We start from the raw sequence: 23,649 nt of genomic DNA, 5'->3' as shown, positions 1-23,649 counted from the left end.
GAGTTTAGTTTCATACAGGAAATTTACCAATAAAGTTTATTATGTATTAATAATAATAATTAGAGAAGCCCACCATGCCCCGCTGCAGGGGGAGCTGAAGGGAGATGAGGAGGGTGTAGTCCTCACAACAATCAGAGAAAAGCCTTCCCTGCAGGGCTGGTCACAGGCACCAGCAAATTCGGCCTAATAAAGGGGGGGGGGGGGGGGGGGTAGGGTTTACGGGAGGAGAGGCGAGGAGGGGAAGGGTCCCCCAGCTCCAAAAGGGAAGGGCTCCAGAAGCAAGGCCGGTGGAGCTAGTTTTCGCAGTAGTGCAGAGGGTCCCGGGGTGCCCCGCAGTGCTGCTGCCGGGGGACCCCAAAAGCTCCGGCCAAGCCGGGTGCGTGGGCTGGAGGAGCAGCCCCTTCCCTGGCTGGGCAGTGGCTGCCGGCAGGAGAGTCCCCGGAGGGGCCACAGCCCCCCTGGTCTGCAGCGAAGAAAGCCAAAGGGCCGGCAGGAAGGTGAAAAGGATACTGTTGGGGCGCCTGGGTCTGGAGGGCCCTGATGTTCGGGTGAGGAGGGGCCGCTGCCGCCGCTGCCGCCGCCGCCGCCGCCGCCGCCGCCGGGTGAGGAGGCGGTACCGCTGCCGCCGCCGCCGCCGCCGCCGCTCCGGTGCCGGGTCCGGTTCCTGCTGCAGCCGCTGAGCCTGATTTCAGAGCCGGTTTCTGCGGTAAACTCATGGCAAAGCGAAGCCACCAACCCCCCCAGAGCGGGACCGGGCGCGCCGGGGTGCAGGGGCCGGGGGCAGCGGGGGGGCGGGATGGGGGCAGACCCGGGGAGGCGGCGGGAGCAGGGGGCCGGGGGGAGGCTGGGAGGAGGAGGAGGAGGGAGCCGGGGCCGGTCACACACGCCCGCCGCCGCCGCCGCCGCCGCCGCCGCCGCCGCCGCCGGCAGCAGCAGCCGCCCCGCGGGCCAGCACCACCGGCTGCCGGTCTCCGTGACAACGCGACCCCAGGGGGGGGGCCGGACCCGGCGGGGGCAGGAGGCGGAGAGACCGGACCTTTCACGGCAATATCCTCATGGGCCGGCGGCAGGGGGTCTTTATCCCCCTCCCCGGGGGAAGCGGCGCCCTTCTCGGTAGCGGGGCTCAGGCGATGCCGGCGGATTTTCTTCACTCAACGAGCAGAGCATCCAACATGGCGCTGCGGCCGCCTCCAGCAGTCCGGCAGGACGGCCGCTCGGAAAACTTCGGGCCTTTTCGGAGTAGCTCGGGAGGCCGAGGGTGAGAAGCTCCTTCGGCTCTTTCCGGAGACTGCGAGAGGTCGGGGTTCTTCGGAAACACTCGGGGGCGCCTTCGGCCGCCGTTCGGCAGTTCTCCGGGGCTGACTCGCTTCCTCGGGAAAGATCGGCGAGAGGGGCTTCCAGGCTCGCTGCGGCTGGGGTGCGGGGCGGAGGGAGAGACCAAAGGCAAGGTCTGGTCTGCGAGAGCCCTCCTCTGCCGCCCAGCCTCGAAGAACAATGGTAACGGCCCTGGACCCTGTGGTCCGCAGAGCCCTGTCCGCAGGGGCGGGAGGCGGTGAGGCGAGAAACCTCGGTTACGGTGGGAGGAACCGCTTAACCGGAGTGAAACCGCTGGATAGGAGCCCGCCGCGTGCACCTATTAGCATAACAAATAACACTCGCCGGCCCTTAACGCAGTTCCCGTCCATTGTGTCTACATTTCGCCCTCGTCCACTCAGAGAGGTGAGCGGGATGAGGAGCCCCATTTCCAGAGCACGCCGAGTCTGAGAGAGGAAAAGTGACCGGCCCAAGGTCATCCAGCCAGGAAAGGACAGAGACAAACCTGGATCTGAAATCCAAGTTCATTCGTCCGAATGAACCTTGCCGCTTCCCAAGTTGCCTGGGGACCTGATCCGACCCTCCTTATCTAATCAGCAGCCTTAACTTAGGGATCTGTGGATGGATTCTTCCAAGGCCTGCCCGGAGACTGGAGCGCCTTTTGACCAGCAGCCAGTGGTCGGCTCCCCGGTGTCCTATGCCGGCATAACACTTGGTGATAAGCTCCTTTTCTCCCCAGCAGGGCCAGCCAACACCCCCCCCCACCCCCTGCCCACACACTCCACCCCCAACTGGGGTCTTGTGCAAGCACAGGAGCATTGAGGGGAAAGGAATTGCAGAGATGAGGGAGCAAGCCAGGGAGTAACTGTAACCAGGCACTGAGCAGTTCATTATCTCACAAAGTCCTGTGAAAGAGGTGGTAATCATTTCACAAATGTAGCGACTGAGGCACAGGGAGGCTCAATACCATCACACAACAGAAGAAGCTGAGAAAATTGAGGCTCGAAACGGACAAGAGACTTTCCCAAGGTCACATGGAGAGTGTAGCTGGCAGAGACAAAATTAGAGCTGGGTTCTGCCTCCTGCTGTACTGCCTCACACTGCCTTCCTTTTTTTTTTTTTTTTTTCAATTCACATTAAGCTCTACATATAGTGGGTGCTTAATTCTTGACAGTCCCTGGGACCTCCAAAAGCTCCCTCTGGGAAAAAGCATCTGGAAGAGGGTGATACCACAACTGCATCTTTCTGGAGAGGGTTTCACAGCTCCTAGTGTAGAAAAGGAAGCATCATCCCCCCATCTACAGGCTGGAAGGCAGGAGCTACTTCATACTCTGGAATCCTAAACCATTTGGATTTGTAACACCTGTTTAACTGGGATTGGATTTTCTGCTCTTCTCTAGACGTGACTGGCTCCAGGAAAAATTCCCAAATGGTCCTGCAGTTCCCCAGATTCTCCTTCTATGTTCCAGATCTCAGACTTCCTTATCCCAATGGAAACCTGTTCCTGGGAAAGAATTTGGCTTCCCATTTATACTAGGTTGATAACAGACTGATAATTGCTTAATTGTTATTCTTTTCTGAGCTAGTTTCATTTCCTAACTTAATAGCTACAAGCATCTGGCGATTACTGTGTGTCTGGTCTCTGCTAAGCACTTTATGAGCATTATCTCTCTTGAAACAGATAGACCTTGGGCAAAATAATGTAAAAGTCCCTGATAAGATTCTGGCCCCAGGCAATCAATGTGGAAGGCTTATAGGGAGCAAAGTCAGAAAGGTAGAGCACTCTCCTTTCATCCAAAGCATAGCCCTGCTCAACACCTCCCGTCTGGCACAGAGAAGCTAATATTTATTGAACACGTCCTGGGTGCCAGGGTACAACTCTGCTAAACATTCTGCTTAGATTCACTCTTATTCACCTCAACAACTCTGCAAGGTATTATTATATCCCATTCACAAATAAAGAAACTGAGGCTTAAAGATGTGAAGAAGCAACTTGTATAACTTTCAAGTAGAAATGCTGGCATTCAAACCCAGGCACCTGACTCCAGTTCTGATTTGCCACCATTGCCTTCCACAGACCAACCTCCCCACGCTGGCCAGAGGCACTGTCAACAAGCGAAGCTGATTTTGTGAACTTGCCTGCTGAGAGCCCTCCATGGCTCCCCTATTGCCTTCAGGATCCAGTCTAAATTCAAGGCCCTTCAGGATCTGGACTCTGCTTCCATCCTGCCACTCTCCACCTCAGATCCAGAACTGCAGCCACCTTGCTCCACTGCAGACAAAGCCATTCTCTTCCTCGCCCTGGGGTCTGTGTGTGGACTACGAACCCAAACCATCCTCTCCCTTCTCAGCCCGTTGGCTAATGCCTGCTCCTGCCTCAAGGCTTGGCTTAAGCCTCACCTCCTCTAGGCAGCCTTTCCTCACTCCCCAGGCTGAGCTAGGCTCCCAAATAGATGCTTAAAGCTCAGTGTTGAGCAATAAAGAGTACAGCTGTTGGAATCAAATTACCTGAATTTGATTCTCAGCCCTGCCATTGATTAATTGTATGACCTTGGAGAAATCACATAACCTCTCAAGCCTCAGTTTTCTCATCTGTAAAATGGAGACTCCACCTCTTATCATGAGAAATAAAACAACAAAGTCTGGTCCCTTGCTCATAGTAATAGTTGGATACATTTTAGCTACTATTATTCATTTACATAGGAACATTACCTAGTCATTTAAAATATCCTTGTATCTAGCACTCAGTAAAAAGGTTGTGAAGCTTGCTAAAGGACAGAATAATTGTGAACTGCCAGAGGATTTTCAGGTTACCCTGGAGAAGCCCTGGGTACTGCAGAGCCTAGGCTGGGCCTCACTGCACAGGGAACGGAAAGGGTGAGAGCTTCCTGGAGAAGGCAGTGCTGGCTCACAGGAGGAGTCTTGAATTTTTGACCAGCCAGCCACTGTTCCCAGAGCCCACCACGCTACCCACAACAGAGACCTGCATTCCCTCCCGGAATCAAAATACCTCTCCATCCTCATTCAAAGAGCCAGCAGACAGGTGAAGACTTGGTTTACACATCTCCTCGTGGTTGGGTGATGGTGCTTTGCTTATTTGTTATCATGTGGGGTCACTGTGCTGTTTCTCTAAGTGAACTGAAGATTGGGCTCAGGGGGACCCCTTAATTTCTTAATTGAAAACTTTTGAAAATATTGTCGCAAGCTGGAGTTCTCTGGTCCTTTCATTTTTTTTTTCTCCTGGAAGGGACTAGCCTTTTAGCACAACAGAAGCCATCTTTAGTAGCCACAGAAGGTTTGTATGGTATTAGGTGCTCCTCTCTGAGACATGCAAACCTCCACCAAGGCCTGACGAGATAGAGCTGGGCATGGAACTTGCTGACCCAAGATCTAGACCCTAGGCAGTTAAGACATAGAGATGGGAGTGCAAGAACATTTAAAAAAGAAGAAGAAGGAGGAGGTGGAGGAGGAGGAGGAAGAAAGACCAAAGAAGGAGCAACTACATGGCACCCATTTGAAATGGACATGGATGGAAGGAGAGAAAGCCCAATGGGAATAGTAAAGAAATATTTTGTCCCATTCCCTATACTGCAGGCCCGTTCATAATTGGCCACGAAATGTTCTTCAGTAAAGAGCTGTGCCAGCAGGCCCTGCCCAGCGTCAAAGGGCCCAGTGGTAGGGTGCCATGTAAGGGTGGTAGTTCCTTTCAAAGGTTGTAAACTTTCAGATAGATCTGGATTCTAACCTTACAGACTAGCTGATCAACCTTAAGCAAGTTTCCTAACTTCTCTGGGCCATTTGCAAAATAAAAACAGGAGGTCTGCCTCTAAAGGATTGAAAGCAAGACGGTAAAGGAGCTGGTCTGTAGAGAGCATCGCCAGGGCCTAGGGCATGGTAGGTACCTCAACAAAGCTTCATTCCTTCCCTCTTGCCTCCAAGGCAAAGTTTGCTGCCACTCCCACTCCCACTTCTGGGGCCAAGTCGTCCTACCCCTTTGCCCACGGTGTGTGTAATGGTCTTCATTTCTCAGCTATTCCTGGAGGGGACCACAGCCCCCACCAGCACTGTGGCAGCAGATGCTTCAGCTTCACCAGGATGCAAGAGGAAACAAAAAATATTATCATAGAATGGTTAAGACAGTAAATTTTATGTTATTTGTATTTACCACAATTTTCTTGAAGTATTGTAATAGAGTCTAGTCAGGACTGAAGGTGCCTTAGGGATCACCTTACCCAGTGTTTTAGGGGTAGAGCCCAGATATAAGAAAGGCTTTTTCTCAAGGTCAAACAGCAAGTAAGCCGCACAACCTGGACTGAAACTCATGGCCTCTTTTCACTGCTGGACCAAGGTGTTTCTCAAATCTGATACCATCCTCTCATTTAGAAGTCGGATCCCCCTATCCCCCCACCCCCAGTCTTTTCCCACTTCAGGTGTTGGTCATTCCTCCCTGTGTGCCTCTGGAATCACAACCAATCTTCAGGACTTATTAAACAAGCATTTACTGAGTGACAACTATGTACCAGGCACTGTTCTGGGCCCCTAGCAAGGACTGTGAGGCCACGTCTTAATAGGGAAGAGAGACAGGTAACTGGACCTACAAGTTAAATAATCCCCATAATTATTTACATTAAAAAGTTAAAGACTTCCCTGGTGGTGCAGTGGTAAGGATCCGCCTGTCAATGCAGGGGACACGGGTTCGATCCCTGGCCCAGGAAGATCCCACATGCCATGGAGCAACTAAGCCCGTGCGCCACAACTTCTGAAGCCCGGCGCCTAGAGCCTGTGCTCCGCAACAAAAGAAGCCACCACGAGAAGCCCGTGCACTGCAACATAGAGTAGCCTCCGCTCGCTGCAACTAGAGAAAGCCTGCGCGCAGCAACGAAGACCCAATGCAGCCAAAAATAAATTAAATCTTAAAAAAAAAAAGAAAAGTTGAGGTCATGTCACTTTCTCTGCTCAGAGCCCTCCACTGTCCTCACTTCTGAGTTGGAATAAAAGCCAAAATCTGTTCAATGACCTACGAGGCCCTACGTGATCTCCATCTCCCACCCCCACCTTTACATCTCAGAGCTTCTCTCCTACTCTTCTCTTTTAGTGCACTGGCCTTTACAATGTTCCTTTTTATGTACTCCCCGCCTCAGGGCCTTTGCACTTTCTGTTTCCTGTCCTTGGGGTATCTGCACTGCTCATTCCCTCACTTCCTTCACGTCCCTGCTCAAATGCCACCTTATCAGAGAGGCCTTCCCTGATCATCCCTTATAAGTTAACAACCCACCCCCAACCCCAGCCTACCCTAACCTACTTTAATTTCCTTCATTACACTCATCACCATCTAACCAGTGACATATTTACATATTCATGAGTTTACTATCTATCCCTCCCCATTAGAATGTTAGCCCTACAGGAGTAGGGATTCTGTCTGTTTTGTTCATTGCGGTATCTCCAGGCCCTAGAATGGTGCCTGACATGTATTGTGTGCTTGTGATATTGTGATTTATAATAAGAAATATATATTTGGTCTTATCCCATTCCTGGTGTAGAGCTCCTAAAACCCTTAGAATTTCCTAAGCAAGGAAAGCAATAAGGTGTCACTTGTTACGTTAATGAAGTGACTTTTGGAAAGCCCTAGGTCACCTAAGTAGGAGGGGCTGGTTGCCAGGGGAAACAACCTTGTGATTAGAGGGTTGGAAATTTCATTCCCACCCCCTGACCCCTGGGAAGGGGAGAGGGCTGGAGACTGAGCTCAATCACCAGTGGCCAATGATTTAATCAGTTAAGCCTATGTGGTGAGGCCTCCATAAAGACCCAGAAGGACAAGGTTCCGAGTGCTTCCAGGTTGGTGAACGCATGGAGGTGCTGAGAGAGGGCATGGAAGGGTCACACCCCTTTCCCCATTCTTTGCCCTATGCTGTTCCTGAGTTATATCTTTTCATAATAAACTGGTGATCCAGTAAGTAAAATGTTTGTCTTGGTTCTGTGCTCTGCCCTAGCAAATTAATTGAACCCAAGGAGGGGGGTCATGGGAACCTCCAATCTCTAGCCAGTGGATCCGAAGCACAGGTAGCAGCCTGGGCTTGCGACTGTCACCTGAAGCAGGGGGGCGGGGGCGGGGGCGGGGTGCCCCTGTAGGACGGAGCCCTTAACCTCACCTTATCAGAGAGGCCTTCCCTGACCATCCCTTATAAATGAGCTGTGGGATGTGAAGCTCTCTCCAGGTAGACGGTGTCAGAGTTGAGTTGAATTGTAGGATACTCAGCTGGTGGCTGAGAGTTGTCTCGTGGTGTACCGGCGGGCCCAGGAGATACTTGTGGACTGACTGACACAAAATGATGGCCGCTGTGCGGGCGCAGGTGGTGGAGGTGGGAGGAGAACGAGAGGACGGCGCACGGGCACCGCCTCTGACTCTTCAGTCTTCTGCTCTCTGACCCAGCTCGTACAGAGTTCAGAATTAGCCTGTCCTTCAAGTTGAACATCACTTGCAAATGCCTTGAACTAATTCCGATGGGGTGTGCCCGTCATCCTCAAGACACTGCTTTTCTCTCTACCGGTCAGTTTTGAACAAAACTGGAGTGCATTTTCCTAGAAAGGAGAAAGTGGGCCCAGGGAACCATCCCAAGGAGCCTGGGAAACAAAGAGACCTGGTCCTGATCCCAATTCTGCCACTTATCTTTCTTTCAACTCTTTATTATTATTATTATTATTGTAAGATACAACCTAAAATTCTTTTTAAGTGTACATACAATTCAGGGCAATCACACTGTTGTGCAGTCATTACATTGTGCATCTCCAGAACTTTTTCGACGTCCCAAACTAAAAACTCTATACCCATTAAACAATAACTCCCCATTCTCCCCTCCCTCCAGCCCCTAGCAACCACCATTCTACTTTCTGTCTCTATGAATTTGACTACTCTCAGTACCACATATAAATGGAATCATACAATACTTATGTGTCTGGCTACTTAGTATTTTTAAGGTTCATCTTGTGTAGCATGTGTCAAAAATGTAATTCCTTTTCAAGGCTGAATAATAACCCATTGAATGGATATACCACATTTTGTTTATCCATTCATGTATCAGTGGACATTTGAGTTGTTTCCACCTTTTGGCTATTGTGACTAATGGTACTGTGAACAGGGGTGGGATACTTGTACAGTATCTGTTCACAAGTACCAGCTTTCAATTCTTTGGGGTACATGCTTAGAAGTGGAATTGCTGGATCATATGGTAATTCTATGTTTAATTTTTTGCAGAACCATCATACTGTTTATCCACAATGGCTGCACCACTTTATATCCCACCAGCAATGCACAAGGGTTCCAATTTCCCCACATTCTCACCAACACTTGTTTTCTTTTTCTTTCTTTCTTTTTTTATAATAACCCACCTAATATGTGTGACGTGGAATTGCATTGTGGTTTTGATTTGTATTTCCCTAGTGATTAGTGATACTGAGCATCTTTTCAGGTGCTTACTGACCATTTGATACCTTCTTCAGAGAAATGTCTATTCAAGTCCTTTGCCCATGTTTGAATTGGGTTTTTTTTTTTTTTATTGTTGTTGAGTTGTAGAGGTTCCCTTCAGCTCTGCCACTTTTAACTATGTGTCCTTGAGTGAGTTACATAACCCCCCATTGTACCTCAGTTTTCTCAACTGTAAAAAGCAAACTTTTTTTTAACCTATTAATTCCTACTTCCTAGAGCTGTTGTGAGGATTAAGTAAGGTAGCAAGTGGAAAAAAACCATTAGTGTGTCTAGAAGATAAAAACAATAACAGCTAACATTTACTGAACACTCACTGTGTGCCAGGCATTGGGCAAAGCTCTTTACATGTATTAACTCATTTAATTTTCATTACACCCCAGTGGAGATCTGGGTACCAATACTACCCGCACATAGGAGGTGAATCATAACAGGGCCTTCCTTCCTCCCTTGTCTGGCTGTCACCCAACATGTTCAGGAGGTGGCTGCTTGGCCTGGGGCAAGGCAGCATGTGATCTTACTGCTTCCACACCTTATTAGCAGAACCCCCTACACACCAGATCTGCTGAGCTGCCCTGTTACTGAGATCAACCTGCATGGCCACTGGGTCTGGCCCAGTGAAAGGTCTCTAATACCTGCCCAGCAGGCCTCCAGTGCTCTCTAAACCAAGGGACTTCGCACAGTCACCCTCATATCCCATCTTGAATCTGGAAACCACATCCTTCTACCCTGGGTGGTCCAGCCTTGCCCTGGCCCTTGTCAAGCCTAATGCCATTTAATCATCCTGCCAAGTTTACTGCCTTGGGAAAATCCTGGATTCTGATTGCCCCCCATCTAATGACTAGAAGAGGAAGCTGGATTTCCAGATGCCCACAGCTGGCTCCAAGCATCAGGCTGGCTCCAGTGATCTCCGTGGGAGCCGGTCTGCCAGCCTGGCCTGGCCTGGCCTGCCAGCACTCCAGACACCTGGAAAAAGGCTGAGGAGTGTTGCTATGCTCTGCCTTTCCCACCAGCATGAGAATGAAAATAGCAGCGATTTAGAATTAATTCTGCAGATGAACACTTTTCAGCTTCCCAAATTTGGCAATCATGCTTTTTCCCCTCCACCCTTGTCGCACGCCTTTTCTTCCACTTGAACAGAGAAGTTGAAGAAGGTTTTTGGATCTCACCCTTATGCAGGGAAAGTGGGGATTAGATAGAGGCCAGGTTCCTCAGCCAGGTGCCTAAGGCCCTTTTGCATCTGGCTCTTAGCAATCTCTGCAACCTCAGTTCCCACCACATGCCCCCTGAATGGTCACACACTTTCATGTCTCCCAATCTTTCCAGACGCTGTTTCCTCCACCTGAAGTGTCTCCTGCTCCTGGATTGCCTGGCGAGCTCCTATTTGTCCTTCAAAACCCAGCTCAAGTATCATCTTTTTTTTTTTTTCAAGTATCATCTTATGGGACAAATTTTCCGTGATCCCCCTCCTTCCCAGACAAATTTAATCCATCCCCACCTTCTGCTACTTTTGTGCTGGGATATTTTCTTGTGATTCTATCACACTGTGTGCATAAGGGACTTAAATGTAGCCTAGTACCTGGCACATAATAAATACTCAACAGACGTTAGCTTATTTATCTTTTCTATGAAGCTGGAAATGGCTTGAGGATAAGTATCACAGCCTGATTTCTGAACATGAAGAAAATAGAAGCCTCTTTCATTTCATGCTGCAGTGTGGCCGGCTTTCAGCTTTGGCCAAAAGCACTAAGTGATATCTTTGACCTTCTCAAGCCAAAGTGTTGGGAAGGTACCTCTTAAATAAACATAAATCACCCACATCAGTTATCAACCCAGGCCCAGTAGTCTCTTATTCACACCCACAGCTCCCTGCACTTCTCACGCAGGTACTTACTTGTATCATGGCTGTTCCCTGCTAGAAAGTAAGCTCCCGATGGCAGGGACTCGCTTTCATTGCCACACGCCCAGAGCCTGGCACTAGGGGGCGTTCCATAAATAGTTGTGGGATGGATGCTGGTTGAGCTACTGAGTGTAACCCTACTCTGGCAGATTTGGGGGAGCACCTCGATTTGGGCAGGTCAGGGTCCTCTGCCGTACAAGGGTTTCTAAAGGGGCCTTCCCTGCTCTCAGGAGAACACCTGAACACCTCTTTGGCACCATAGCTGAGAAACGTGGGAGAAGGGCCCAGAGCAGTGCTGTTTTATTTCTACAGCGTAGGGCTTGGGTTTTGGAAAATGTAGGTCTTCGCTTGAATCCCAGTTCTAAGACCTTAGCCCATCACTTCACCTTGCTGGACCTTGATTCCTCTCATCTGTATGAAGGGGATTATAGTAGTTCTAATGTTCCAGCAAAGTTGTGAGGTGGAAAGGCCTAGCTCAGTACTGGACACATAGGAGATCATCAATAAAAGAGTATCCTCTTCCCTCTCCCTTTAACTCTTCTTATCTCTCAAATAGGTGAAGCTCTTTGGGGAGGGGAGAGTCCACATGGCTCCGTTAGAACTGCATACACACAGAACCCTAACTCATGGACCAGAAAGGCACGGCAGTTAAGAGCTCAGGCGCGGGAACCAGGTTGCCTGGGATCAAATCTCAGCTCATTAACTGTGTGATCTTGGGCAAGACATTTAACCTCTCTGTACCTCACTCTCTTTATCTGTAATAGAGTAATGATGAGATAGCATCGGTCTCACAGACTTTAATAATAAAGAAGTGAAACAATGCCTCGTACACGGGAAGCTCTCACGACACCAAAACACAAGCCAGATCCTATATTTAGAGTGAAGGTAATATGTGTGTAGATTTGATTTGTTCATCTCATGGCTGCCCATGATTGGATCTGCTGCTGTGACTTGGGGTTTGTGAGGATTTGAATCTCTGGGCTGCCATTCCTGGCTGCCCTTCCCCCCAGTTCCTGGCCTGGAAGTGAGGGGAACCTGGCTGCAGAGTGGTCCAGTGGCCCAAGTAGTGGGTAGAACCCTGGCACTGGACTCAGCCTGCAGCCTGAGTTTGAATCTCGCACCTTTGCCACTTCCTGGCTAGGCCCCTTTTCCTCTCCATCCCAGTTTCCTGCTAAGAGCCACAGTGTCTATCTCACAGGCTGGATTCGAGGATTACAGGAGATAACGTATGCAAAGCACCCAGGATGGGGCCAGGCTGCGTGGTGAATAGTGAGTCCCTTCTCTCCCTCTTGCTGGCACTCCTCCCCTCCCGGCTCTGGCACTGCCTACCAAGTTCAAAAGCGGCTGCTGCAGCTGTCGTTTCTGAAAATACATTGCCTGGCTGCTTTTGCCTTTTCATCCAAGTCTTCCCCGAAGCCTTAAACATTCCCAAATCAAGGGTTTAAAAAGACAAAAAGCCCAAGCTGACCTATCCACACCACTCATTGTCAGACGTCCGGGAGGATCTTGATCTGCCAGTCACTGAGCTTGACATTCAACTCCCCCAGTCAATTTCACTCACATCTGACAACATCAATGAGAAAAATAGGCAGCAATGATCAAAAGGGCCGACAAAGGCTCTTGGGGAACTCTCGCAGCAGGATTTCTCGCCACACAAAAGTGCATGCAGGGGGTGCTTCATAAAAGCTCCTCCACTCACAGGCAGCCCTCATGCCCAGAGACACCAAAAAACGGTTCCCATGACAACGCTGCTGCAAATGTTATATATAAATGTGTGTGTGTACACAGCCACACAGGGATGCACAGAAATAAACTCTTGGCACAATTTTTTCCTGTTCTAAATACGAAATAACCTGCAAGATTGATTGCTGGAAGAGAGGACAAAGAAGGTTTACAACAAACATGCTTCCAACAGACTAGCTCTCAGTGATGGACACCTGTTTTGATGTCGGTCTGTTTTGTTTCCTGCACCTGGAATATAGTAGATACTCAATAAATAATTGTTGAATGAATGAATAAATGATGGATAGATGGAAGAAAGGAAGGAAGCGGGGAGAGGTAGGAGGGAGAGAAATAGAAACAGCCTGGAGTGTCAGGGCTGGAATGGCTCCTACTGAGAATCCACTCTGATCTAACCCTCTGTTCTTCTGTTGGAGAAACTGAGGCTCAGGAAAAGGAAGGAATCTTGCCAAAAGCCACAAAAAGAATTACTAGTAAAGCCCCAGTCCTGGATATTAAGTAAGCACTTAATGAATGTGAGTCACATTTCCACCTGAATAATAAACATATATTGAGCAATTATTATGTGCCAGCCACTGTGCTAAGTACTTACAGACATTATCTCATAATTTGCAACCATGCAAGGGATGTGTCGGGATTCCCACTTAACAGAGATGGAAACTGGGGCTTTGACAGGTGAAATCACTTGACCAAGGTTATTTAGCTAGTTTGTGGTTGGAATGGGGATTAAGCCCAGGTGGCTCAAACACCAGGCTCTGAACCCCTACATTTCTCTCTGAAATGAGGGCTGGGGACCTGGGCCAAATGAGGGGGCAGAAGGGAAAACAGGGGCAAGTTGCCCAAGTTGGGGAGCTGTGGGGAAGGATTGAACTCACATTTTCAGGCTCCCAGTCCAGGATTCCTTCAGTTTATTCACTGCTTTCTAACAAAGGAACTGGAGGCTGCCTCCTGTGGGCCCCAGAGTCAGCCATCTAACTGGGCGAGGGGAGGGGACGCCCTCGGGCTGCCTTTGAATCCCAGGACTCAGCCTGAGGAGGTGGATCAGGGCTGATCCCGAGTCTCTTTAGTGTTTTTGCGCCCTCTGGTGGTCATATCTTAAAACTAGCAAGAATCAGCTCACTTGCACTTCCTAGCAAACTCTCTCTCTAGAACCAGGTTTTTGTCTTGGTGCTCTGGAAGGAAAAGGAAATGGTACACAAGGTCCAAGTGCAGACTCCCTGCTGCCTTAGATGTGTCATGTCCCCCTTTTTCTCTGCTTCCTGACTGGTCTCCTTGCTTCGACTCCAACTCTTCTCCAATCTATTCTCTGCACAGCTGGCAGAACCGCTTTTAAAAACCCAAAGCTGATCGTGTCACTCCCCTGCTTATACTCTCCAATAGCTTCCCATTGATCTTAAGATAAAGCCCAATCCTGAGGATGAGGCCAATGGCCATTCCCTCCCCCTGCCCCCTCCGATCTCCAGCCTCACTGGCCTTCTTCCAGGTGCTTGAGTCTTCCTAATTCAGTCTTTACACCTGCTGTTCCCTTTGCCTGGCACACTCTTCTCCGCTACCCACCCCCCCTTTATTGACCACAGCACACGGCTTTCGTTATCTTAGTTCCCCGACCAGGGATCAAACCTGGGCCCCGGCAGTGAAAGCAAGGAGTCCTAACCACTGGACCACCAGGGAATTCCCACTCTTCCCTGCCCTTTATCTAGCAAATTCCTGCTTGTTCTTCAAGCCTCAGCTCAAAGGTTACTTCCTCAGAGATACACTTTAATATTTCCCAGCGCTTTCTTTTTCTTTTTTAAATTTTCTTTGTTTTATTATTATTATATTTTTGGCTGTGTCAGGTCTTAGTCGCGGCAGGCGGGGTCTTCGTTGAGGCACACGGGATCTTTCGTTGCAGTGCGGGCTCTTCGTTTTGGCACGCAGGCTTCTCTCTAGTTGTGGCGTGCAGGTTTTTCTCTCTCTAGTTGTGTCGCCGGGGTTCCAGAGCACGTGGGCTCTGTAGCTTGCAGCACGCGGGCTCTCTAGTTGAGGCGCGTGAGCTCAGTAGTTGAGGCGCGCGGGCTTAGTTGCCCTGCGGCATGTGGGATCTTAGTTCCCCAACCAGGGATCGAACCCCCATCCCCTGCATTGGAAGGAGGATTCTTTACCACTGGACCACCAGGAAAGTCCCTCCCCAGCACTTTCAAGTTTAGAGAGCTCTTTACAATGGAGATTTCTTGTCCAGTGACTGCTTCTCTTGATAGCTAACAACAAGAACCCTATCTCATTCAATGCTGTATTTCCAGCACCTAGCACAATGCCTAGCACATAGTAGGTTCCAAGTATTTGTTGAATGGATGAATGAATTAATAAAACAAAACAAACAAAAAAAACCCCTTGATATTTATTAAGTACTTTATGCCAGGCACTATTCTAAACACTTGACAAGTATTAATTAATCGAATTACCACAAATCTCAAAACCCATATAACAGATGAGGCAGCTGAGCCTCAAAGTGGTTATTCAACTTGCCCCAGGTGACGTAGGGATTTACTGTGGGAGCCAGAATTTAAATCCAGACAGTCTGAACTGGAGCTTACCTTTCGGTTTGCATCCTCTCTTCCCACCAGTATCCTCACCACACCCACCACCCACACCCTGCTCACGCTCCGTCCTGGTCTCACAGCACTTCTCAGCCTTCTCTGCCTCCAAGCCTTTGCACAGCTAAGGAAGCAGAGACCCCAGGATCAATCATCCTGTCTATGTGCTTGTTACTCTCCACTTAAAAGCCCTTTCATAACCATTACCTCATATGAACTCTATGTGAGGTGGGCCTTCTCAGCCCCATTTTATAGGTGCAGAAACAGACTCAGAAAAGTTCAATGATTTCCTCCGAATATACAATAAGTATGCATTGTGCATTTACTAAGTGCCAAGCATGTAAGGGATTCAGGAAAATTTGTAACAAGTTGCTACAGGCCATCTATGGACCCCCAGAAATCTCAGACACAACATGAGTTTGTACCCTCTTGCAGGTTTCTCTCCACAGACCTCCATCAGGCCTGCAGGAGGGAAGTGGCTGCAGCTGCAGGGAAGGTGGGAAGTCTCAGCCTCACCAGGACCCTTCCCCTCTGTAGAATGAAGCTGCTGGGGACAGGCAGCAAACCCTCCCCTGCAGGGCACATATGACGACCTATTATAGCTGAGGAAAGTGGGAGGGGCAGGAAACCATCTTGTACCAGGATCCTATGCCAATACCATTACAAGGCTCCTATCACTGGGGAGGGGCAGGAAACTCTCCCATATGGATCTGCCAAAGGTAACAAGGCAGAGTTTTGCTGCCATGGGGAGGAGGAGCAGGATCACTGAGGAAGCCCCACCCCCAAGCCCAGGGATTCAGTTTGCCAAAGACTGAGGCTGGACCAGGATAAGATACACACCCTACCCCCCTCCACCAGGCTAGCAAGCACCAAGTAACAAGCAACAGCAACGCAACCAAGGGATGGAAAATTGAGGGGTGGAGCAGGAGCATTGATTAAAAACCCTCCAGCAAACCAGTCCCCATCCTGTTTGAGATGATGCTAGACGAACTGGAAGCCAGTAGTGCAATGAAGGTAACCATAGCAACAACAAAGTCCAAACCAGCTCCTGACTACACTGACTTAAGCTCTTACACTAATTGTCTAGCAGAAGATACATGCCCGTTTCCAGGAATTAATACCATTTAATTTAGTCTCTACCATTCTACACACAATGTCAGGAATTTGGTCAAAAATTATAAAACACTAAAAAGCAAGAAAACCACTGTCAAGAGACAAAGAGTCAACCAAACCAGACTCAGAAATGATGCAGTTGTTGAAACTATTAGACAGGGACTTTTAAACAATCATGATTTATATGTTAGAAACACTAGTAGAAAAGAGGGACCACATGCATAAACAGATGGGGAATTTCAGCAGAGGTGGAAGTTATGGGTCAAATAGAAAATCTAGAAATAAAAAACAACCATGGTAGCAGAAATGAAGAATACCTTCTATGGACTCATCACCAGACTCAACAAAACTGAGGAAAAAATTGGTAAACTTGAAGACAGTTCAATAGAAATTATCCAAACTGAAACACAAAGAGAAAAATAAGTGAAAAAACAAAGAAACAGAACAGAGCATCCAAGAGCTGTGGAACAAAATCAAATTATTTAATATATGTGTAACTGGAATCCCAGAAGGAAGAAAGAGAGAGAATGGGCAGGAGAAACACTTGAAGAGATAGTGGATGAGACTTTTCCAAAAATGATGAAAGACATCAAACCATAGATGTAAGAATCACAGAGAACACCAAGTGGGATAAATAATGCCCCCGCCAATAAGGACACAAAAGAAAAAACACCTAGAAACATCATAGTCAAATTGCTGAAAAACAAAGATAAAGAGAAAATCCTGAAGGCAGACAGAGCGAAAAAAAGATACGTTAATACACACAAAGGAACAAAGATAAGAATTACAGGGCTTCCCTGGTGGCGCAGTGGTTGAGAGTCTGCCTGCCAATGCAGGGGACACGGGTTCGAGCCCTGGTCTGGGAGGATCCCACATGCCGCGGAGCAGCTAGGCCCGTGAGCCACAACTACTGAGCCTGCGCGTCTGGAGCCTGTGCTCCGCAACAAGAGAGGCCGCGATAGTGAGAGGCCTGCGCACTGCGATGAAGAGGGGTCCCCGCTCGCCGCAACTGGAGAAAGCCCTCGCACAGAAACGAAAGACCCAACACAGCCAAAAATAAATAAATAAATAAATAAGAAAAAGAACCCCCCCCCAAAAAAATAGAATGTTGTTTCCTAAATACAGAAAGATTATTTAAAAAAAAAAAAAGAATTACTGCAGACGTCTTATCAGAAACTGCGTTGGAGGACAGAGGGAGCAAAAAGTGCTCACTGAACTGAAAAGGTATCTTTTTTTAAAAAATTAATTAATTAATTAATTTTTTATTTATTTATTTTTGGCTGTGTTGGGTCTTCGTTTCTGTGCGAGGGCTTTCTCGTGGCTTTCTTGCGGCGAGCGGGGGCCACTCTTCATCGCGGTGCGCGGGCCTCTCACTATCACGGCCTCTCTTGTTGTGGAGCACAGGTTCCAGACGCGCAGGCTCAGTAGTTGTGGCTCACGGGCCCAGTTGCTCCACGGCATGTGGGATCTTCCCAGACCAGGGCTCGAACCCGTGTCCCCTGCATGGGCAGGCAGATTCTCAACCACTGCGCCACCAGGGAAGCCCCCGAAAAGGTATCTTGAGATTGAAAAATGAGGGAAGCAGCTTCATGTAATCAATGGATCAGTTTGTTAAAGGATAACTTACAGGGCAGGCAGCGACCCATAAGCACTCACAGCTGCACTGCGCACCACCGAGGGGCCATTTTATAGTTAACCTAGGGTACGGGGCTACGTGCTTGGAAACACAGAATGCATTCCTAAGTCAAGATTTATGAATAGGTAGCTAGTCTTCTGGGCGCTGGGAATACGTCAGCAAACGTCTTCATCATTGTTTGGGAACTAACAGACCATAGAGGCCACCTGGACCTAACGATCATTAAACATTATCTATTAACTACAAAGCCCTTGATGACAGAGAGGAGAGTTACTACCCAGTACAGCCCAAGGTAGTGTCAGTGGAAGGACAGGAGGAACTGAATGGGCCCAAGATGGAGTCAGTGATGCTAACAGCCACACAAACTATACAAACAGAAGACAATGAACTGACATCTTTAAAGTGCTGAAGAAACATCAACCCAGAATTCTATTTGCAGCAAGAATATCTTTCAAAGATGAAGGTGCTAGTGACATGAATCCATACATGGCATAAAATTGCATACAGCTACACACACACACACACACACACACACACACACACACACACACAGATAAATGAGTGCATATAAAAGCTGGTGAAGTGTAAATAAGGTGTTAATAAGTCTGATTAACAGACTTGTATTAATGTCATTTTCTTGAATTGACAATGTTAGGTTTTGATGTTGTACAATAGTTATGTAAGATGTTAACACTGAGGAAATCTAGGTGAAGGGTACACAGGACTCTCTATGCTATTTTTTTGCAACCTCCTATGAGTCTATAATTATTTCAAAATAAAAAGCTTTTTTTTTCTTTTTTAATGAAAGCACAACTATTCTGTATCCTGACTGTGGTGGTTAGAGAATCCTATACTTATCTCAAAACTCACGGAACTGTATGCAAAAAAGTCAGTTTTACTGTATATAATTTTTAAAACATGAGGTGAGGTAAAGACTTCCTCAGATAAACAAAAGCTGAGAGATCTCATCACCAGCAGACCTATACTATAAGAAATCGTAAAGGAGTTCTTCATGTGGAAGACTGTGATACCAGAATAGACATTTGAACCTACACAAAGAGATGAAGATCTCCAGAAATGGTTAAAATAAAAGTAAATATAAAAAGCATGTTTAGACTCTTTTAATCAACTTGAAAGATAATTGACTATCTAAAGCAAAAATAATAGTGATGTGGATTTATAGCATATACAAAAATAAAATAGATGACAATAATATACAAAAGATGGGAGGGAGGAATTGTGAGTATACTGTTGTAAGTTTCTTTCCCTATATGTGAAGTAGCATAATGTTATTTGAAATCAGATGGAGATTAATTAAAGATGTATATTCTAACCCCCAAGGCAAGGATTGGCAAACTGTGTCTATGGGCCAAATCCACCCCTCTGCTGTTTTTGTACAACTTGCAAGCTAAGAATTTTTTTTTTTTTTTTTTTGGCCACACTGTGTGGCACGTGGGATCTTAGTTCCCTGACCAGGGATCGAACCCGCCTGGACTGCGGCAGTGAAAGCGCTGAATCCTAACCACTGGACCACCAGGGAATTCCCTGCTGCCGAAAGGGACCTGTGGCTGTTTACCAGAGTGACTGTGCACTGGGGAAAAGGAAATAATCAGATTTTCCAGGGATTACTGGATGCTAGCTCTGAACTGATCCAAAACACCACTGTGGTCCATTGGTCAGAGTAGGGGCTTATGGAGGTGAGGAGATCAATGAAGTTTTAGCTCAGGTCCAACTCATAGTTTGCCCAGTGGTGGCTGAAATCCGACCTGGGGCTGTTTCTGCAGTTCTGGAATGCATAATTGGAATAGACATACTCAGCTACTGGAAGAATCCCCACATTGTTTCCTGACCTGTGGAGTGAGGGCTACTATGGTAGGAAAGGCCAAATGGAAGCCACTAGCACCATTTGTATCTGCAAAATTAGTAAACCAAGAGCAATTCCACTTTCCCAGAGGGACTGTAGGCATTACTGCCACCATGAAGGACTTGAAAAGTGCTGGAATAGTGATTCCCACCACATCTTCATTCAACTTGTCCGTTTGTCCTGTGCAGAAAATAGGTGGATCTTGGAGAGTGACAGTGGATTATCATAAACTTATTCAGATGCTGACTCCATTGCTGCTGCTGTTCCAGATATGGTCTCATTGCTTGAGACCCCCCCTGTGTCTTAGTCCAGTCAGGCTGCTATAACAAAAATACCACAGCCTGGGTAGCTTAAACAACAAACACCTATTTCTCATAGTTATGGAGGCTGGAAAGTCCAAGATCAAGCAGATTCAGCATCTGGTGAGAGCCCACTTCCTTGTTCGTGGATGGGTCATCTTGCTGTGTCCTCAGATGGGTCTCTCTCTCTCTCTCTTTTTTTTTGGCCACGCTGCACGGCATGTGGGATCTTAGTTCCCTGACCAGGGATTGAACCTGTGCCTCCTGCAGTGGAAGTGCGGAGTCCTAACCACTGGACCGCCAGTGAATTCCCACATGGGTCTCTTATTATTTTTTAAATGTTTTTTTTTAAATGTTTATTTATTTGACTGCACCAGGTCTTAGTTGCAGTAGGTTCTAGTTCCCTGAAACTAGCAGGGATCTAGTTCCCTGACCAGGGATCAAACCCGGGCCCCCTGAATTGGGAGCACACAGTCTTAGCCACTGGACCCCCAGGGAAGTCCCATGGGTCTCTTTAATAAGGGCATTAATCCCATTCATGAGGGCTCCACAATCATGACCTAAAGTACCCTCTTCCTAATACCATCACATTGGGGGTTAGAATTTCAACATATGAATTTGAGAGGGACACAAGCATTCAGCCCATAACATCCTGGAACCTAGTGTGCAACTATCAGCCTGGCAAATGCTTTTCTTTCAATACATCTTAGTAAAGACCTCAAGAAGTGGTATTCTTTCAGCTGGACAGGCAAGCAATATACCTGATCATCCCTCCTCAGGTGTGTATCAACTCTCCAGCCCTATGTCATAATTTAGTCCCCAGGAGCCTTGATTGCCTTTTCCTTCCACAAGACATCATGCGGGTCCATTATGGATATTGTACTGATTGGACTTGGTGAGCAGAAAGTAACAAATACTCTAGGGACTTCCCTGGTGGTCCAGTGGTTAAGAATCTGCCTTCCAATGCAGGGGACGCGGGTTCGATCCCTGGTCAGGGAACTAAGATCCCACATGCCATGGGGCAACTAAGCCCCCGGGCCGCAACTACTGAGCCTGCATGCCACAACTAGAGAGCCCTCGTGCTCTGGAGCCCACACGCCACAACTAGAGAGAAGCCCACGCGCCACAACAAAGAGCCCGTGCCACAACTAAGACCCGCCACAGCTATAAGTAAATAAATAAATAAATAAATAAATAAATAAAAGAAAGTAGCAAATACTCTAGACATTGATAAGACAATTGTGTGTCAGAGGGTAGGAAATAAACCCCACAAAAATTCAGCAGTCTCCCACCTTAGTGACATCTCCAGGGGTCCAGTGGTGTGGGACATGTCAAGATATGTCTTCTAGGGTAAAGGACAAATTGTTGCTTTTGTCACCTCCTACACCCAAAAGAGAGGCACAATGTCTAGTGAGTCTTTTTGGATTTTGGAGGCAACATATTCCACAGTTAGGTGTGCTACGAGGGCCCACTTACCAATTAACCTTCAAAGCTGCTAGTTTGAGTAGCACCAGAACAAGAGAAGGCTCTGCAACAGGTCCAGGCTGCTGTGTAAGCTGCTCCGCCACTTGGGCTACACGATCCAGCAGATCCAACGGCACTTGGAGTGTCACTGGCAGTTGGAGATGTTTGGAGCCTTTGGCAGGTTCCCACAGGTAAATCATAGAACAGACCCTTAGGATTTTGTGGGTGACTACTCTTTTTGGGAAACAGCTTTTGGCTTGCTACTGGCCACTTGACCATAGGCTACCCCATTACCATGTGATCTGAGCTGCCCTTCATGAACTAGGTACTGTCTGACCTACCAAGCCATAAGAGTGGGCAGTACCACAGTGCTCATTATGAAATGCAGGTGGTATCGTCGAGACTGTACTTGAAGAGGCCCAGAAGGCACAAGTAAATTTCATGAGGAAGTGGTCCAAATGCTCATGACTCCTATTCCCACTACATTACCTTCTCTCTCCCATCCCACACTTACGGCCTCCTGCAGAGTTGCTGGCAACCAGCTGACTGAGGAAGAGAAAACTCAGGCTTGGTTTACACATGGTTCTGCACCAAGTAAACATCTACAGCACTACAGCCTCTTTCTAGGACATCCCTGAAGGACAGTGATGAAGGGGAATCCTTCCAGTGGGCAGAATTTCAAGCAGTGCACCTGATTATTCATCTTGCTTAGAAGATGAAATGGCCAGAGGTATGAGTCTATATTGATTCATAGGCTATGCTCAGTGGTTAGCTGGGTCATAAGGGACTCGGAAGGAACATGATGGGAAAATTGATGGCAAGGAGGTCCCTGAACACAGTCTTTCTGTCAAATTTACCATCCGTGGACTTATAGTATCGCTTCTGATCAAGGAACTCACTTCACAGCAAACGAAATCTGGCAATTGACCTGTGCTCATGGAATTCACTAGTTTTATCATGTTCCCCATTATCCTGGAGCAGTTGGCTTTATAGAATGGTGTACTGGCCCTTTTTTTTCTTTTTAATAAATTTATTTATTTATTTTTGGTTGTGTCGGGTCTTCGTTGCTGCACGCAGGCTTTCTCTAGTTGCAGCAAGCGGGGGCTACTCTTCGTTGCGGTGCGAGGGCTTCTCACTGCGGTGGCTTCTCTTGCTGTGGATTATGGGCCCTAGGCGCGTGGGCTTCAGTAGTTGTTGCGCATGGGCTTAGCTGCTCTGCGGTATGTGGGATCTTCTCGGACCAGGGCTCGAAGCTGTGTCTCCTGTATTGGCAGGCGAATTCTTAACCATTGTGCCACCAGGGAAGTCCCTGTACTGGCCTTTTGAAGACTCAATTACAGGGCCATCTAGGTGGCAATACCTTGCAGGGCTGCATCAATGTCCTCCATGCTGTATATGCTCTAAATCAGCATCCAATGGATGGTGCTGTTTTTCTCGTAGCCAGGATTCACAGGGCCAGGAATCAAAGGGTGGAAATAAGAGTGGGTCCTCTCCCTATTATGCCTAGTGATCTACTAGCAACATTTTTGCTCCCTGTCCCCTGTGACCTTAGGATCTGCTGATCTAGAGGTCTTAGTTCTAAAGGGAGGAATGAATGATTCCACTACGCAATGTGGCAATGAGTATATTGAAGCTCCACTTTGGGCTCCTCATGCCTCAGAATTAACAGGCAAATAAGGAGGTTTCTATAGTGGCTGGGGCAATTGATCCTGACTACCAAGGGCAAGTTGGATTGCTACTCTACAATGGTAACAAGGAAGAGTATGTCTGGAATACAGGAGCTGCCTTATCTCTACCATGTCCTGTGAATACCATGTCCTGTGAATAAAGCCAAAGAAAAACTACAACAACCCAACATAAGCAGGACTGTTAATGGCTCAGACCTTTCAAGAATGAAGGTTTGGGTCACTCCATCAGGCAAAGAGTCATGACCAACTAAGAGGCTTGTTGAGGGCAAAGGAAATATGGAATGAGTAATGGAAGAAGGGAGTTATAAAGACCAGCTCTGACCACATTGCAGAAACGAGGATTCAAATAGTTATGAATAGCTCTTCCTTATTTTGTTATGAATATGTTTGTATGTATATTATCCAAATATTTTTGTTTTCTTCCCTCTCCTATTCTCTTATCATCTAATATAAGATCTATCAATAAGAGTTCAGCTTATTTTCAGAATTTAGGTTACAGAATATCAAAGGAGAAAAGTGAACATCACCCAAAGACTCGGCATCCTCTTTTTGAGAAGGGTTGGTGTGTTTCGGTTGTA

At 47.6% G+C, this 23,649-nt stretch overlaps 1 protein-coding gene and 2 long non-coding RNA genes across 25 annotated transcripts in view; 2 read left to right on the top strand and 1 right to left on the bottom strand.

Moving 5' to 3' along the window:
• EIF4G3 (eukaryotic translation initiation factor 4 gamma 3) overlaps positions 1-859 on the bottom strand; it is a 367,587-nt gene extending 366,728 nt beyond the window's left edge. For all 23 annotated transcript variants that reach the window (XM_082448361.1, XM_082448380.1, XM_082448372.1 and 20 more), the window contains exon 1: positions 511-859. In XM_082448361.1, the coding sequence (XP_082304487.1) occupies positions 511-716 (206 nt within the window). In that variant the 5' untranslated portion in view covers positions 717-859. The remainder of the gene's footprint in view (positions 1-510) is intronic.
• On the top strand, positions 633-23,167 carry LOC309655103. The gene is made up of 3 exons (XR_014260620.1): positions 633-706; positions 10,121-17,344; positions 17,675-23,167. It is a non-coding gene; the product is annotated as an uncharacterized lncRNA (long non-coding RNA).
• On the top strand, positions 1,146-3,860 carry LOC309655117. The gene is made up of 2 exons (XR_014260627.1): positions 1,146-1,258; positions 3,392-3,860. It is a non-coding gene; the product is annotated as an uncharacterized lncRNA (long non-coding RNA).
• Positions 23,168-23,649: the final 482 nt, after the last annotated feature.

This window comes from Balaenoptera physalus, assembly GCF_965194825.1.
Source record: "Balaenoptera physalus genome assembly, chromosome: 1".
Lineage (NCBI taxonomy): Eukaryota > Metazoa > Chordata > Mammalia > Artiodactyla > Balaenopteridae > Balaenoptera > Balaenoptera physalus.
This window is presented reverse-complemented; position numbering and strand designations above follow the sequence as displayed.